The sequence below is a fragment of the Odontesthes bonariensis genome, chromosome 7, assembly GCF_027942865.1.
Source record: "Odontesthes bonariensis isolate fOdoBon6 chromosome 7, fOdoBon6.hap1, whole genome shotgun sequence".
In the NCBI taxonomy this organism is placed as follows: domain Eukaryota; kingdom Metazoa; phylum Chordata; class Actinopteri; order Atheriniformes; family Atherinopsidae; genus Odontesthes; species Odontesthes bonariensis.
In genome coordinates this window covers 17017164-17033838 of record NC_134512.1, presented here as the reverse complement: position 1 = coordinate 17033838, position 16675 = coordinate 17017164, and the positions used below count along the sequence as shown (strand labels likewise).

Here is a 16675-nt window from a genome sequence, read left to right as displayed (position 1 = left end):
GCTTATTAGCCGCAGTTTGGTTGTTTTCATTTAACATTGTCATACATCTCAGGTGGTGATTTAAACAGTTCTTTTTAGACTGCTGGGCAAATCAGAGTAAATTCAACCATTTAAAATGTTCTTATTTCCCCACCTCAATTCTTTTTTTCATTTGTATGCAGTAAAAGAGAATAATCAGCATGAAGGTAGAATCCAAAATATTAGAGCATTAGAACAATAGATTTACTATTTTCTCCTAAATTATTGAGCATGTTCAAGAGTCAGTGCAGGTAAAACCATGAGAATTGTTTTTATTTGGGTTATGCTAGAAAAGTTTTTTATGAGGATCATTTTTACACTAGTGGGCTTTATTGGAAACTTGCTCGACAGGAAATGAGGTCAGTGAGAGAGAGGGAGGACATGCAGCAAATGGCTCCAAATTTGATTAGAGTTCCAATTCGGCTTTATTCCATCTCAATCCGGTTTGGGATGTTTCAGCTCTAATGACAAATTTGCTTGAAAATGAAAGAGAAGTAGATAAAACTCACATTGCCATCTGTGAATGCCATGGCAGTAAGGATAAAGCTTCCCACAGGGAGAGGCAAGGTTGTATGGAAAAAAAATTAACCTTTTTTGAACCCTTTGTCTTTGTGAAAGGTGAAAAGTATTTATGTGGAGTACAGCCTTTAATATGCAGCCTAGTTCAGCCACAAAAACATCATTTTGTAAGGACTTAGATTAACTTATTTTATTAAACTGGAAATGCTTACATCATCCACCAAATTATACAGATTGAGTTTATTTTGTTTTTTCCTGATTTCTTTGAATTTCTGAAATGTCACATTGTTATTTAGAACCATCTGCAGGCCAGTTTCTGCCAGGTTAAACCACTTGTGACCTGTAAACTGCACAGATACTCACAAATGTTTTTTACGTAGTAGGACAACAAATATTAGCGGGATTTCTCGAACAGTTCTTTGAACTATTGATTTTTAAAGTTTCCACACCCAATTATTTTTTTTAGTCCCTAAAGTAGAAAGAGAAGATTGTAAGAAATTGTAAGTCTGACTTAAGCTCTGTAAAAGTGTCTTTTATATATACCTTCCTTATAGTTTGAGTCAACTATTCCATGTCAAGTCAACTGAGCCAGTTGACTTGACATGGAATGACCCTGCTAAATTTACTTCTGACCTGGAAAACATTTGCTTCACCTCCACCAGCTACAGCATTAAAATGCAGCTTTCACAGAAATACTTCAATGATAAGTGAGTTGGTACAAAATAATATTCCACTGAGGAGCAAACATGAAGTACTTTTACTTTTGATACTTGCTGTTCCTCACAGAGTATTTTCGTTATATTTTAATATTTCAGTGTATTTTCAGTGAAGTCTACCTTGAGCTGTGAATTGATTCAAGCAGCCTACATATTAACTTAAAAAATATGCTATTAATGTGAGATGATGTTATATTATTTGTCTTGTATGTTGTTTTCATATGTTTTTTTTCTTCTGTTTTTTCTTTCGCCTCCGATTGCCCCTGAAGGCGGTTTACTTTGGTGCGGGTCGCTAACGTGGTGAAGCGCATGGACGGTGTCCAGGGCAGTCGCTACCTTCTGGAGCTGGTGCTGAAAGATGCGGACGGCCAGCTGCTGCGTCTGTCACAGTACGTCTATGCTCTGATTCGCAGCAGCAGACAACCCAGCAGAGATTTCAGTTTCCTGCGGTCGAAACCTCAGCTGGTTCTGTGCAACCCGGTGGGCTTTCGCTGGAATCCTGTCGCCATGGTCCACTTTGTAGTGCCTGGTACGTTACAGCCACCTTTAACCATGCGCATTACAGTCAGGTCCAAAATTCAGATTGAGCATTCATCAAGTCATTTCTTACCTCGAGTGTACTTGGAAACATTGATTTCAGAGATATTTGGTTTTTTTTCTTTTGTTAATTTCTTTTATAATGTTCTTTTTTTTGTGGCATTTATTTCGTTACTCAAAGAAAGAAATGCCTTTCTTATGTGCTTTGTGTACTATAATTGAGCCACCAGCAACAGAGTCACAGCTTTTGAAAAACTAAGGTCTTGCTTTTTGAAAAACACCCTAAAGAGGAATTAGTAAAAGCACCAAAATATAAATGATCTCCTTAACCATAAAAGCTCTACATGCTCCTGCAAAACCAAACACGTGGATGCCTAAATAATGGATCAGAAATCTCATATAGGAGTTTATATGTTGTAATACATTGTCAAGGATTATGAGGATGTGCCTGTTGTTCCTTTAAGAGCACATACAGTATATTTACATTGAGACGTGCATGTAATTTGTGTAAATATCTATTGCAGTGAAGAACCAGGCTCGATGGGTGCAGCAGCTGATTAATGACATGGAGCAACTCTTCAGAGAAACGGGTGACGCAAACTTCAACCTCATCATCACCGACTACAACAGCACTGACATGGATGTGAGGAAGGCCCTTCAGAAATCCTCGCTCCCCAGGTGTGTGTTTGTGAATGTTTGCTTCATTTCTACTCCGCGGGAAAGGTTGTATAGGGCAGCATTCATGATATCTTTGTGCTGCGGTCACACTTGTGGAATTGAACAGGTACCAATATGTGAAGCTAAGTGGGAACTTTGAGCGCTCTGCTGGCCTGCAAGCAGGAGTCGACCTCATAAATGTGAGTAGTGCACACAAACAATGAAGTTAAATGTCTGAACAGACAGAATTACTTTAATTGAAATCTTTCCCTCCTCACTCTGCCTCAGGATGACCACAGCATCGTGTTTCTTTGTGATCTCCACATCCTCTTTCCTCCTTCAATTATTGATACCGTCAGGAAGCACTGTGTGGAAGGCCACATGGCTTTTGCTCCCATAGTCCTCAGACTGGACTGTGGCACTACACTGTTAGAGGCCAGAGGTGAGCACAGATATTTGACACATATTTGTTTACAAGAACATACGACACAGCATTTTTGCCATTCCATCAAAACATCAACATCTGAAATTGCCCCGAGGAGTTCCAGGTAACCAAACAAATGCAAGTTGTAAGTGGAGCATTGCTTAATTCCTTTGTTTAACAGCTTACAAGTCCTACCTTGCCCTGCCTGTGTTGTCACACTGCTGAATGTCTTTGTATGTTCACAGGGAATCTTCAGGTGCTGAACTTATAGATTATTTGACTTTAAATGATAGTGTGAATGTATTTGTGCTTTCAGATTAAGATTATACTTAACTCACTGCTTTTCGTTTTTGATGGACTATAGGTATAGGAGTGGAAAATTAGAAATGCATGATGCTAACTTGGAGCGTTTTATACTTTTACAGGATAAAGAGTTAGATACACAGCAAAGAGACATGCAGACAATAACAAGATTAACTGACAATTTAAGTCTTTTTATGCCTTTTTAATGCCTGTGTTTGTCACTTGCTTGTGAGACCATTGTTCAATTTTTTTCACTTTTCTCAATCAAGATTACTCCTTTTATCTCTTGGGTTTCCTCTGAAATTGTTTGAGTGTCGTGGTTTTCCAGTTTCTTTGTCAGTTGAACCACTTAACTTTGTCTGTTTGATCTGAGCCAATGAGTAATTACAGAAGTAAGTATTACAAATAGTCTTAAGATGGAGTGACTTTTGTAAACAGATTTTATTAATGGCTTATAGCTTATTGCAACACACCCTAAAACAAAACAAACGCTCCACTGGCTGCTCCTATTCAAGTGACTTGCAGCGTTTTGTATTGCCACGTTGTAATACACGACGAGTGGCAGTTAATAAAATATTTAGCTTATTCTGTTAGATAAATCTTAAAACAACAGCAGCAGTCATGGTAAGACCTGCTCTGTGACACAAACACACCTTTAGATGAAGAATAGACTAAGTTGAGTCAGTGTCCTCACTGGTGTTAAAAAATCTAGTTGTGACTGTGCGGTCTGCACACAGGTTACTGGGAGGTGAATGGCTTCGGCTTGCTGGCGATCTATAAGTCTGACCTGGATGCAATTGGTGGAATGAACACCATGGAATTTAGAGATCGTTGGGGAGGAGAAGACTGGGAGCTCCTCGACAGGTGTGTTCCTCACTTCCTAATGTCTACGACTGGATAGACCTGCTTGTTCCTGGTTTTTGCTGTTGTTCCCAATTTAAAATTTTGAAAACGAGCCAAATATTTGTGGATGGTGCTTCTCGCATCTCTCGCCCCCTCTGTTGTGTAGCTTATGCACGCAAATACTGACCAAAAAAAATAACAACTATTTTATAACAACTATAGAATATCAGCAAAGCTGCAAAGGTAATAAACTGAACCTTTTTTTTTGTTTTGTTTTCAGGGTCATGCTCCCACCATCTGCAGTAGATGCTTTTGAAACAATTGGTTTAACTCGTTTTGACATAAGAACTGCAAATGACAGGAAAAGTAGACTACTGCCTTGTAACAAGTTCATACATGTTAGGGAACATACAAAAAAATGGAGACAAAAGAGGACAGGCAATATGAAAAGACTGTTTTACTTGATCAAAGTAGTCAATTTTACAGTGGGCATGACTTTGCTTCCTTTTTTTTTTTGTACACCTAGTTTATATTTATTTATGATAACCTTTTCATAAAGTTAACGAGCAATTTTACTCAATATAGTTTTTACACTTTTACATTAAAATCCTTGTAACAAAGGTCCCAAACCAGCTAGACACAACTGTCACGTTTCTACTCATTGTTTTGCATAGGTTTTTTTGTCTCTGTGTTACCTTGGCTGTAGCAGGCGATCGTTTTTGTTGTTTTTTTGGCAAAAATCACAAGCTAACGCTCAATGCGTCAGATGTGCTGCAGCCACCGACTTTCTTGAGCCATGTCGCTGCCATCAAATTCCAGATGAGCAGATATTTTTCATGAAACAGTCAAATATCTCCCTTTTTACATTTGATATGTTTTCTATATTTTATTGTTAGTAAATGTTAGTTTATTAGTTTTGGAAATCGTCACGCTTGGTTTTTATTTACACTTTGCATTGTCCCAACTGTTTTTGGAATATTTTGAGTTGCATTTTTTTTATTTCAGCTGCAGTATCCGTAAATGTCTCGGATGTTGGATAAACCAAAAACAGAGCTGAATTGGCTAACATTTCCCATGTTCAATTCAAAGAGTCTATTTAATTGATATCATAGCATCTCGACCACCAGTTGTGCACATAAGCAGCTGTTTTCCAACAACCTCGCCTTAATACCTAAAAAGAGGATGATATTTATTATTATTAGTTATTGTTTTTGCTGCTCCCAAGTAGCCAAAGTCTTCAGTAGTCGAAGATTAAGCTGACTTTAAGAAACTGACGGGAGAATTTTTTTCCCCCATAACTACATAGTGGCCTCAGAGTTCACTGTTTACCTGTTTTCTTCTCCAGGATCCTCCAGGCTGGACTGGAAGTGGAGAGGATCTATTTGAGGAACTTTTTCCACCACTATCACTCCAAACGTGGCATGTGGAACCGGCGAATGTCAGCAAGCCACGGGTGACTTTGTCACCTGCTGGGGCACCATGACATCACCATGGTTACAGCCATGGCCACCAGTGCACTTTAAGACCGGAGCATGACTCCTGTTTTGTGTTAGTAACACCTGCTGTCCATAGATCAGAGAGACTGGGTTGGGCACCTTCCTCCTTCGCTCAGGATGTGTTGGAGGTGGAAGCAGTGAAGTTCTTTGCTACGGTGATACTACTGCTCAGAGTTTTTCACTGGATATGCAGCAGACTACTTTGAGGGTACTGGCTGATGAGTTCCACAGACTTTTAGATTCTATATGTGAAGATACTGCAGTGCACAATGTTACAGACTAAACCCTGATCTGCACTACAGGCAACAAGAAAAAGATTTAATCCAAAGACAAACTGAACTTACAAAGCACACTCCAGGGATCTATTGACACACACGAAAGTGTCATATACCATAAATTTCAGTCTTGCACATGATTCTGATCTGGATGAATGAAATGGTTTCTTTTTCTTCGTGATAGCATAGATATGATGACTTTGTCGTATTGTAAATTACAGAAAAGTTCATATTTATTAAATCATTTTGTTTTTAGGTGTTCTTGCATTTGCTTTCGATTTTAAGTCCAGCCACAGAAACATACCTCAGTTTACCTTTTTAAGCGCTGTCCCCTGTTTGTTCTCATCGGTTAAATGTGGGTTATTCTCTGCTGTGAATCGCATTCAGCTACGGCGAGTTATTTTTAAAGACGTCAGGAAAAGCCTTAAAATTTAATATTTAAGTTTCGCATTTGTGCGCTTTATTTATTTTAAGAAAAAGCTCATTTATAAAAATTAAAATATTTAGGGGGATTTTTACCCAATTTGTTTTGCCAAATGCACAAACAGCTCTAATGTATTAAAAATCGAAACTGGTGTGTTGCTGTGACAGTATCTTGCCCATTGCTGAATACTCAAAGCGGCTAAAGTTGGGAAGTTAGAAGGTCCTCTATTTGTTTCTAGACAGCAATGTCAAACATTAGGATCTGTGTTTTTTAGATGTGACTGTTTGCAAAAACTGAAGGGTAGTTTTTGTTTCCAGATGATGTCATTTCCTTAATCTCGCTGCTTTAAATGAAATGTAAGGATTTTTTTATACAGTCAGCACAGTTGGTTATGATATGCAGTATGTGAAAAATGCTATTTATTTATATTATTCAAAATAAGGCGAATGGCAGCATTTTTCTTACTGTTTACATTCCAGTTAACAAAGTTATTGTGCCTTTCTCATCAGTTATTTGACAGTCACTTGTCATTTAGGACAGTGAACACTGCAGTTCCTGGCTGGTCTCAGACTTTGATGCTGATTTTGGTTTATAACACTGTTAAGAGTAGTGTGATTTTATTTTTTGTTTGTTTTGTTTGTTTTAATCAGTGTGTTGTTGCCTGAATGCTTGACGTTCTCCCCTTAATTCTTTGCTCCTCTCAGTTTACTTTTAAAAGAAAAAAATATCCTTTCAGATATAGTTTATCACTCAATGTGTGCTTTGAAATCAGTCTTCGCCTTAATGTACAGTTCTGGAGTCTCCTCTCTCAGGGTCACGCTACACTACACATACCGACAAATCTAAGAAATAAAGCTCTTTTTCTTCAAAACCAAAGTGGGGGGTTTTGCCCCCATTTCCATGCCCTTAAATGTGAGCTTTCTAACAATTTTTGTATGAAATGCTAATTGTACAGAGACAAACTTAAACTGACACATTCTGGCCAATGACTGAATTAAGACTTATATGAATGAATGTTCTGAATCCATCATGCCTGCAGGCGGTCGCACTGTGTGCCTTAGTATCTTCTGTACAACTCTGGTCTGGGATTTAGGAACCTTTTAAAGGTACTCATTGATCTCAAAAAGTAATGTGTCACTTCAGATAGTTTTATCATTTCTATATGGAAGTTCATTTCAAGGTCCAAGCAGATGTTGTTCTTTGACCATATTTAATTTAAGCCTGGTACTGTTATTTGGGATCTGAGAGACACTTTACTTCTCAGTCTGAGTAATTTGTAATAGACAATAAATCTTCTCTTGTCACCCATGAATACAGCTTGAAAAAAGGTTTCTGTCTACAAGCAAAGTTTACTGGATCTCTTGGTCTGATTGTACTAAATTATTGAAGTGTATATACTGTTTTTTCTGAAGTTGGGCGCCATTGATTTACCAGCCAATTTAGAAATAAGCTGTTGTGACATTTTCAAGTAAATGCATTCCAAAAAGACATTACAAATGCTTTCATTTGAGATATAATGCATTCATAAGGCTGCAAAACTATGTCAAATATATTTAGAATTCTTTTTAATTGAACTTTTAAATCACGCATGACTGCGTAGGTGCAAAGTTTACACCGTACCATAAGTGGTGAACAAAATGTATTCCCAACACTGCCGAAGTCTTGAGCCACCCACCATTTCTTCATATCTTGCTTCAAATGAGCCGACTTTCTTGTAATCGTTTAAAGTGATCTTGAGCAATAGTTCTCTAATTTTTCTGAAGGTTTTTCAGAGTTTTAATTTGGTAGCTTTTTTTTTTTTACCTGGCCACTTTCAGAGGAACATGATGTGATGACAGAAAGTGTAAATGATGTTGCTGTAAAAGTGTGGCGCATGAGAACATTTTGGATCTTTTGCAACGGTAATAAAAGTACCATAAAAATGTAGGTCTGAGGAAACATTCAGACAAGCACATTACTGGATATGCAAAGATGCTTAATCGCACAAAAAAAAATTCCTTTAAGGTTTGCTGACTGCATCCTGTCACCCTCCATCATTCAATCTCCTGACACTCTTTGATGTCAGTGCAAGGACAACTGTTCGTGTGTGTGACAATGTTTACTGTTTATTACTGGAAAGGAATTCATTCCAGGGCAAGAGAAAAGGCTAAGTATATCCCCGCTCTGACAGAAAATATATCAGTTGGCGCTCTTAAGTCAATGGCATAACTGAGCTGAGACACTCTGAAGAACAGCTGTGACAACCTCATAACTGTAAAAGGACAATGTCAAGTGTGCTGCAATTACAAGTGGAATTCTTTATTAAACGTGTATATTATGCCTCGATTTACATCAGCCTAATTAAAATGTCCATAGTGCTATTAACTGTTCTGTGTAACTGTATACATAATGACCTCACATTTATTGTCTTTATATAAAAGTAGTGCAAATTTTTGGTATTGCAAAAAAAGTTTTTTAACAAGTCATTCATGTAGGAACAAAACAATAACAAATTGCACAGACAAATTTCTACATCTCTGCAAATACAAGCAATGTCCCGATTTTTTTGAGAGCCCAGTTATTACAAATGCTCGTGGCTAGGGTTATGCTTAGAAATTTTAAGTACTATCTTAGTCTGCATCCTATCTTATCCGTGCATCTTATCTTACATCATGCAGTGTGAAAGCACCATGGGAGTTCTTCTACTGGGCACCACCAGCAGCATCAAACATCTTCTTCCTGCCCTTCATATCAGACATGGCCTCCACGTTCTTACGCCAGTCACCCACCTCCATTGTCAGCTCCTAAAGTTTCACATCCCACATTCAGGTCATTAGATTCCTGCACTTTCGAATCTGTACAAATTGTCTCTGTAAATGCAGTCATACCTTCTCCTGTTTGATGTCCTCTTTCTTCACAGACTTGAGGTTGGCCCTCAGGTCCATAGAGCCCTTATTTTTGGATCCAAATAAAGCTTTCAACATCTCATCTGCTGAAACTCTCACCTTCCTCAGTGCCGGTTTCTTAAACTTTCCTCCAAGGTCTCGCACCTTGATGGTCAACTCATTGATCTAGAGATGGAAAAAAAAAACTTTTCAGTGACATTTTCTATATGATTCAGTCAAATCTTGTGTGTCGCTGTGTGTGTTGTGTTCATACGTCTCTGTTGTTCTTTATCACTTTGGCTTCACAGTCGTACCTCTCCTCATCCACCAGAGCAATCTTTTCATGCATCTCCTTACAGAGTTTCTCCGGGAAAAAAAAAACAGTTCACACAAATCTTAACCACATTTACATAGTTTCAGTATATGAACAACATGGTTAGTCTGCTATGTTTTATCTCCTTTGAGTGAAGGGATTCTTACCTGCAGGTCTTCCATTTTTAAACCTCCGAGCTGCGGCGGGGGATGCTTCTCTCCCAGATAGCGAACCTTCTCGTCCTCACGTGCAACCTTCTCTGCTTCCAGCTGCTCGGTTGCACGAGTCAGCAGAAGGATCTGGTCGTGTCAAAAAAAATGTAATCAGCACTTCTAATATTCCTTTTGAATGTTGCAAGAAGATTTCTCATATAGGCCTTTTCATGTTTTGATCGTGAGCTTACTTGCAAGGCAATGCATGTCTTACACATGAAGTATTTACCTTCAGAGATAGCTTGCGTGATGCAGAAATCTTGGATTTGGGCTGTAAATAATTCACAATATGACATGTTAAAGCTAACTTTGAATGGCATGTTGTTCAAAATGTAACGAGATATCTCACAGTAAAAATATAACAGCTGCATACAATGTCCAGCACTCTCATAACGATTATTTTCATTGGTTTGAATACATCATAGAAAAGTCTCATTATCCCAAAGTGTCAGATGTTTCTAAACAAAGCAGCAACCTCTCAGATATTAAGCCTTGAAGAAAAAACCTGGTAAGAACTACAGGAAATTATTAGTGGTGTTTACTTCTTAATGTACACATTAGCGAACACTTTTTATTCTCTCAAATGATATCAATAGTATTTTTGACATATTTTTGGTTATATTATGCTTTGAGGATTCCCCTCTTGTCCCTTTCTATGTTATATTGCATTTTGTGGATGTGAAAAGTCTGCAAAGCTATAATGCCCCAAAGACCACTCCAAAGTGAGTTTCTTCCTCAAAGAAAAAGTAGCCTCTTGTCCAGAATACTGGCTGCTAATATCATGAGAGATTAATCTGTTTTAGCCTCTTTATATATGTCAAATTTAGAAAGGAATTTAGAATTCTCCTTATGAAGTACAAAGCATTCGGTGACCAATCGCCATCGTAACTTAAAGATCTTATTATTCCCTGTCACCTCAGAAATGCCGCTCTCAGGGGGCAGTGTTACTTGTAGTTGGGAGACTTTCCAGGACTGCAATGGAAGGCAGAGTTTCCATACTTCTCTCTGAACCAGCTTCCAGGAACAAGAAGCTGACCGCTCTGATTTTACGAACAAGCTGAAAACTTCTCTATTTTACAAAACTAACGTTTAATTCTTTGTGTTTTTTGTTTTATTATCTCACAGCATTCAACAGCTTGCAATATCAAGAATGTCTCTATAGTCTAAGACTAAATCTAAATTATGGATGTCATTGTTTGTCTGTAGGTTATTCTGATATTTTACAAGAGTAATAATTGCAAAGCAAATGTGTCAAATAATGATAACGTATAGAGTGCAGGATTTGAACTTACAGTTTACTGTATAATACTCCATCATTTCAATACATGGACTGTGCTTCATCATGCTGACATTAAAAGTATTAGTTTCATTTTCTGAGTGATGAGACTGAAATGATTGAAAACAGTCGTGCAAATATGGAAACACAACACTTGTTGACAAGTTAGCACAGAATGAGTGTTATTCGTCAATGAATTGTTGTTCAATTATATCAGTACCTTTGCCTCTACCTTTGGGGGCATGGGTGCTGGGGACTGAAGAAAAATTAAACTCAATTAAGGATTTTAAACAATGATAAGCCATCTCTGAGACTGGGACTCGAAAGCATAGTGGGACATGCAAGATGTAACTTACATAACTGTGATGGCATTGAGTAGTAGTTGTTGAACCACAGGATGGAGAAAAAGAAAACAGTGGAGACGCACACACAAACAAAAGACAATGCGATGAGATGAAATACTTCTAAGGCCAGGAAGCATTCTGTAAAAATCTATTTTTATATGATGAGATGAGAGAACTTACGTGTCAGACATTGCCGCTCCTCTGAGAAAGAAACTGATAAAATACTGTTAGATGTGACACTTAGAAATATTCCAAAGATTACCAGTAAATGCCTCCTTCAGTATAAAAATGCTGCAGGGGAATGGAACATCAGAGTTGTATTTAACTGCAGGTGGCTTTTGTACTCCAAGACACAGTGATCAAAGATCTTCTGTTGAAAGGATCAATCACTACATGAAATCATTCTGTTTAAAAGGTTCTGGGAAACTTCAGCGAGGTTAGATGGTCTCCCAGCTCTTCTTCAAACTTCTTTGTCAATATACTAATATAATGCTTCCTCACTACCTCTTCTACCAAAAAATAGTGGAGATCTCATACTGGTTTGACAATTGCCTCATTTGTAACCTGAAGTAAGGTTGTAGGAAGATATCTTCTTTTTTCTATCTAATCCAACAGCTGGCCCTTTTGCGCCTCCCAGCTGTCAGTCAGAAATTACTGGCCTCTCACCAGGATTAACAGAAAAGCCCTGCTTGTTAGCTCAAAAACTCTGAAGAGTTGAATAATATCACCACCTTGAACTAAGAAAAGCATGTCCTTCAAACAAATAAAAAAATTCCAAATAAAACATTTGCTCTCCAGTCATTCATCTCCTAGTTTATGTCATCTAATGGAAATTACCAAGAGGCAGGAAGTAGCTTTCATACAGTATTCCACACCACTGTATGTCTGTGGCCGTGTTTGTTTTCTTTAGGATAAGACAATGGCCCCCTAACACAGCCACAACCAGCCTAGTTAAAAATATCATTTTTGTTCACATTGTGTGTCTGTCACTAAAAACAAACAGGACTGCTCTTTCTCCTAGTGCAGCCGAGCAGCAGATGTCACATTGCTGCATAACCTTTCAAGTGTTATTTCTACCATCCACAATATGCGGTGCACCAATTCAGCTACTGTTCAGAACTAGATCGGATTAACCTGATGTCCTAAAATGAAAATTGAAAAAAACAGAAAAAATAATCTCATCAAGAGGAAACGTATTTTAGGTGGTATTTTATTTAGAAAATGATCTTGGCTAGAAGCATTTCAATTTAAGAAGTATTCCCCATTTAAAATCATATTTTAAAACAGTGCATAGAGGGTATGAGAAAAATCAAATGTTGAGGCATTTTAACAAAAACAAAAGTGGCACAAGTGTGCGTGTGTTTATAGGCTTAACATTGAATCTTTACATGGATAAAAGTCAGGGACATATCCACATGGAATTGGTTCTGTTATGTTTGTCAACCTGCAACTATCATTATTCTTCTTTAATTCAGTAATGTCAGGTGCTTCTTCTTTAACTCTTTCAGACATCATGTCAAACTGTAGATTGTTCAAGTTTTTCTTTTCTTTTATCTTATCTTTTACTTTTCTTCTAAACATCATACAGCTGTCACAGTCCTTCAGTGATTGGAAAATGTTGAGATAGTTGGTGTCAGTCACCTCAGACTTGATTCATTTCTGTGTGAGTGATGACATGTTTTGTGAGCCTACGTGAACAAAAACACGTGTTTTATATAGAGACACTCGGTGTAGCTTTGGCACTGCGTCTATTTTAAGACCAGCGTCTTTTTAAATTTATGTCATCTCCATGGCCTTTTTGTTATTCTTTGATGTCTTGTAATGATCATGATGCTGGTATTTTTTTTACACCATTCATTCATTTAAGCCATTCGTTTAAGTGAATGCTAAAATTCATCCCTAAAATAGGTTTGGGAAGCAATAAGACATTACATCAATACATATATACGGTCTTGCATCTGTAACTTAATCCACTGCCAGAGATGGCACAGTACTTTGTCTTCACATGCATATGCTGACCAAAAATACCAACGAGTCTGACTTCCCGCATGTGGACTGAGGTGACAAGCTGTGAGTTCTGTGATTTAATTCAGACAAATCCACCTGGCACAACAATCAGCGCTGACATGACATACAGACCTCAGCAGCGACTTTTAAAAAGTACTGAAACATCCAAGATGAATATAGCTGTACACATATCAGCCATAACATTGTGACCACCTGCCCAATATAGAAACAGGCCCACTTCATGCCATCTAAAAAACATCTGATCTGTTATTGCACGGCCAAGGGAAATCTGAGGATATCTCAGAGTTCTGTGACATCTGGGATGTGAGGAGCAGATCCCTTCGGTAATAGGGTGGAAGCTTTGTGGATTGGGCTTGCTATTACAGATGCTATCAAACTCAGTTAAATTCAATTAGATTCAATTTAATCAAATTAGAATTCATTCATTTCAGTTTATGTATGTAACCCAAGTTCACATCAAAACTTGTTGAATAAAGTATTTTTCTACTTTCTATTCTATTCTATTCTATTCTATTCTATTCTATTCTATTCTATTCTTACAATAGAGATAAAGAGACATCTGGGAAGTTTGGGTGTCTTTGGAGACTAGCTGGACATTGTGGTTTTGTAAGAAACATTGTTTAATGTTTAAACAAACTTTAATGTATAGAATATTAGCTGGGGACTGTTTTGACCCGCAGTATTGGTGTTCCAGTCAATATTTACAGAAGCGGGATGGTTTATGTTAGACCTGCTCAAATTAAATTTAGTTGCCCATTAACTTTAACAAGGAATGTGCCAACTAGTGTTACAGGTTGGCTTCTTGGTGTGTTTGAAGTTTTTATGTTATGTTTGTTTGTTGATTACTGTGATACAGTAGTTCAGTATTTCCTTATTTGTTCATGTCTTTCAAAGACATTTTCGGATTAATCTGTTGTTATTTCTGTACTGGATGATAGTGTCATAGTGTACGTCCATCTAGTTAAACAGTAACTTAATATATCAGCGGAAATAGCTCAGCAAGCGTTTATTTCTCATACTGAAAATGTGAATCTGTATACTGGAAGTTAAACCAGTTGACATGGACCGTTGACCTTGCTGCTGGAAATTGAAGGCTACCTTTCATGAATATCAAATATTCGACTGCATATCCACTACGTAAATCCTAAAAGTGTATTCGAGCTGATGCAAATATAATTTAGAGACTAAATAAAAACTTTTTAGACATTTTGTCTGACGTATTTGTTCATTTTTCACAGTTTAGGTATTTTCCCATACCGCAGCAGCTCCTGTGTTGTAATGTCCGTTCTACGAGATGTCAGTGAAAGCAGCACACTGAGCCCGTGAAAACTCATTCATCACGCGCCTGATCCTAATCAAGACAGACGCTCTCTATGCGCGCCAAAGAGGGACGTGTGGGATACCTAATGGGTTGTAATGTCAATCTTACACAGTTAATGATACCTATATATTGATATATATGTAGCCGCAATATCAGTGTGTGGATATTTCTAAGTTGAACGATACTTTCTTGCGTGGTGTAATGGGAACTAACGTCTCGTGTTATGGGAGAGACACGGAGGTCAGACGAACTGTGGGCTGTCAACAATAATGTCCGTGTAAAACGAGCCTGCTGCCGCTCTGACAGCTGTCTGATCATATTGTAGCTCTGGTAAGGAATGAACTGTTTACAATGGGAGCAGGAAGCTTATTTTGTTGTAGCATAGGTGGTGGCTCTGCAGGGATGGTCGTAAAAACATGGCCGATCAGGTAACTAGAGCTAACGAGATACTGACTGCAATGCAGTTAACCTAAGTGGCTTTTCATGCTAGCCATGCTTTGCTAACATTATAATCTAGCTAACTTGTAGCCGTTGTCTTGTTATAAACGCCAGTTTGAATTGCTTCGAATTGAGTCCGCGAGCTATTTAAAGTTAAGCAAAAAATAAAAAACAACTTTAGCTGTTAAAAGTTAGCTTATTTGCTAGTGAGCTTGCAAATAGAGGAATCGGCTATCCACAATGTCAACAACATATGACCAGTCTTTACTGTCGTTAGTAAGGAAAGCGTTGATTTCGGCACTTGTCCGCTCGAAAGCCACTGTTACATTCACTGTTGTGTTTCTGTTCGCAGATCAAACTAAATCATGCCTGGGAAACTAAAGGCCAAAATTGTGGCAGGTCGCCACCTGCCTGTGATGGACAGAGCCAGTGACCTCACAGACGCCTTTGTAGAGGTAAGACAAGATGCTTGTGTGCCTTTTTCTTTCTTTCTTTATTTAAAAAAAATATATATCTCTATCTCCGTAACAACTCAGTAGTTCGTGGCCTCTTCCACCCCCCCCCATCTCTTGTCTTTGCCGTTTCAGCTTGTTCTCCCCAAACACATTGTGGACGTCATTTTAACATTTTTGAATAAGTACAGGGTTTAAATGGTTTGCAGATCTTTGCGTTCTCCTTCGTTTGTATGTTACCAGGTATCATGACTTTCCTAGGGGTTGTGTGTTGTAATGAGTAAATGAGGCATTTTAAAGCTGTATCTTGCACATTTGTCACAGGTCAAGTTTGGAAATACGACCTTCAAGACAGATGTTTATCCCAAGTCTCTTAACCCTCAGTGGAACTCGGAATGGTTCAAATTTGAGGTAAAATGCTTTCGATCCCCTACTATTCATGGTAGATAGTGGTGGTGTTATTTAATTCATGGCACAATGTCCATTCAGTTTGTTCAGCCGTTGTATGTCTAATTTTTCCTGATGAGTGTAACTTATCTCTGCTCCTTTTTGTCTGCTGTTTTCTCTGTCGTTGTTGTTGCTGTGTAGGTCGATGATGAAGACTTGCAGGATGAACCTTTGCAGATCACAGTATTGGACCATGACACTTACAGCGCTAATGATGCCATAGGGAAAGTTTACATTGACATTGACCCTCTACTGTGTACTGAGGCTGCCTCTATCATCTCTGGCTGGTTTCCAATCTATGATACCATTCACGGTACAAGACTCAGCTTATCTTGATCATGATAATCACACCTTTAATGGGTTCCTTATTGCATTCTTTGTCTATTTATAATTTGTCATTAGGTATTCGAGGAGAGATTAATGTCCTCGTCAAAGTGGAGCTCTTCAACGACTTGAACCGCTTTAGACAGTCGTCATGCGGGGTCAAGTTTTTCTGCAGTATGTCTTAACTTACTTTTGGTTCACAATACAATCCAACAGGCTCATCGTCATTATTACATACTGAGGTTACTTATAAAGCAATGCATTAAAGATGCTGGATGTGAAGACAATGTATTTGTGACGACCGAAAACGTGCAACCGAAAGGTTTGCAAAAATAGAAGCTTAAAAGTGCTAAAAATGCAGTACAACAGTTTAAGAAATGATTTGAAGGAACTTTTCTTCTTCCGTCTAATTGACTTCACTCTTTGTGGTTGATGTTTGAAATT

The 16675-nt window shown here is 38.0% G+C and overlaps 3 protein-coding genes across 17 annotated transcripts in view; 2 read left to right on the top strand and 1 right to left on the bottom strand.

Moving 5' to 3' along the window:
- b4galnt3b (beta-1,4-N-acetyl-galactosaminyl transferase 3b) overlaps positions 1-6043 on the top strand; it is a 31826-nt gene extending 25783 nt beyond the window's left edge. Inside the window, exons 15-20 of the mRNA XM_075469775.1 lie at positions 1523-1782; positions 2315-2468; positions 2575-2647; positions 2736-2889; positions 3912-4038; positions 5363-6043. Coding sequence (XP_075325890.1) covers positions 1523-1782; positions 2315-2468; positions 2575-2647; positions 2736-2889; positions 3912-4038; positions 5363-5474 — 880 coding nt within the window. The 3' untranslated portion in view covers positions 5475-6043. The remainder of the gene's footprint in view (positions 1-1522; positions 1783-2314; positions 2469-2574; positions 2648-2735; positions 2890-3911; positions 4039-5362) is intronic.
- A 2450-nt stretch (positions 6044-8493) lies between these two features.
- Positions 8494-11161, bottom strand: tnni1c (troponin I, skeletal, slow c). Its single transcript, XM_075469777.1, has 6 exons — positions 11098-11161; positions 9831-9872; positions 9557-9688; positions 9351-9440; positions 9080-9262; positions 8494-8995 (listed from the first exon to the last, which is right to left on the bottom strand). Exons 1-6 carry the CDS (start codon positions 11119-11121, stop codon positions 8894-8896), a joined length of 573 nt encoding a protein of 190 aa, XP_075325892.1. The 5' UTR covers positions 11122-11161; the 3' UTR covers positions 8494-8893.
- A 3411-nt stretch (positions 11162-14572) lies between these two features.
- The window catches only part of c2cd5 (C2 calcium dependent domain containing 5), a 30631-nt gene continuing 28528 nt past the window's right edge, over positions 14573-16675 (top strand). For all 15 annotated transcript variants that reach the window (XM_075469772.1, XM_075469769.1, XM_075469766.1 and 12 more), the window contains exons 1-5: positions 14573-14900; positions 15361-15463; positions 15785-15871; positions 16049-16220; positions 16310-16405. In XM_075469772.1, coding sequence (XP_075325887.1) covers positions 15374-15463; positions 15785-15871; positions 16049-16220; positions 16310-16405 — 445 coding nt within the window. In that variant the 5' untranslated portion in view covers positions 14573-14900; positions 15361-15373. The remainder of the gene's footprint in view (positions 14901-15360; positions 15464-15784; positions 15872-16048; positions 16221-16309; positions 16406-16675) is intronic.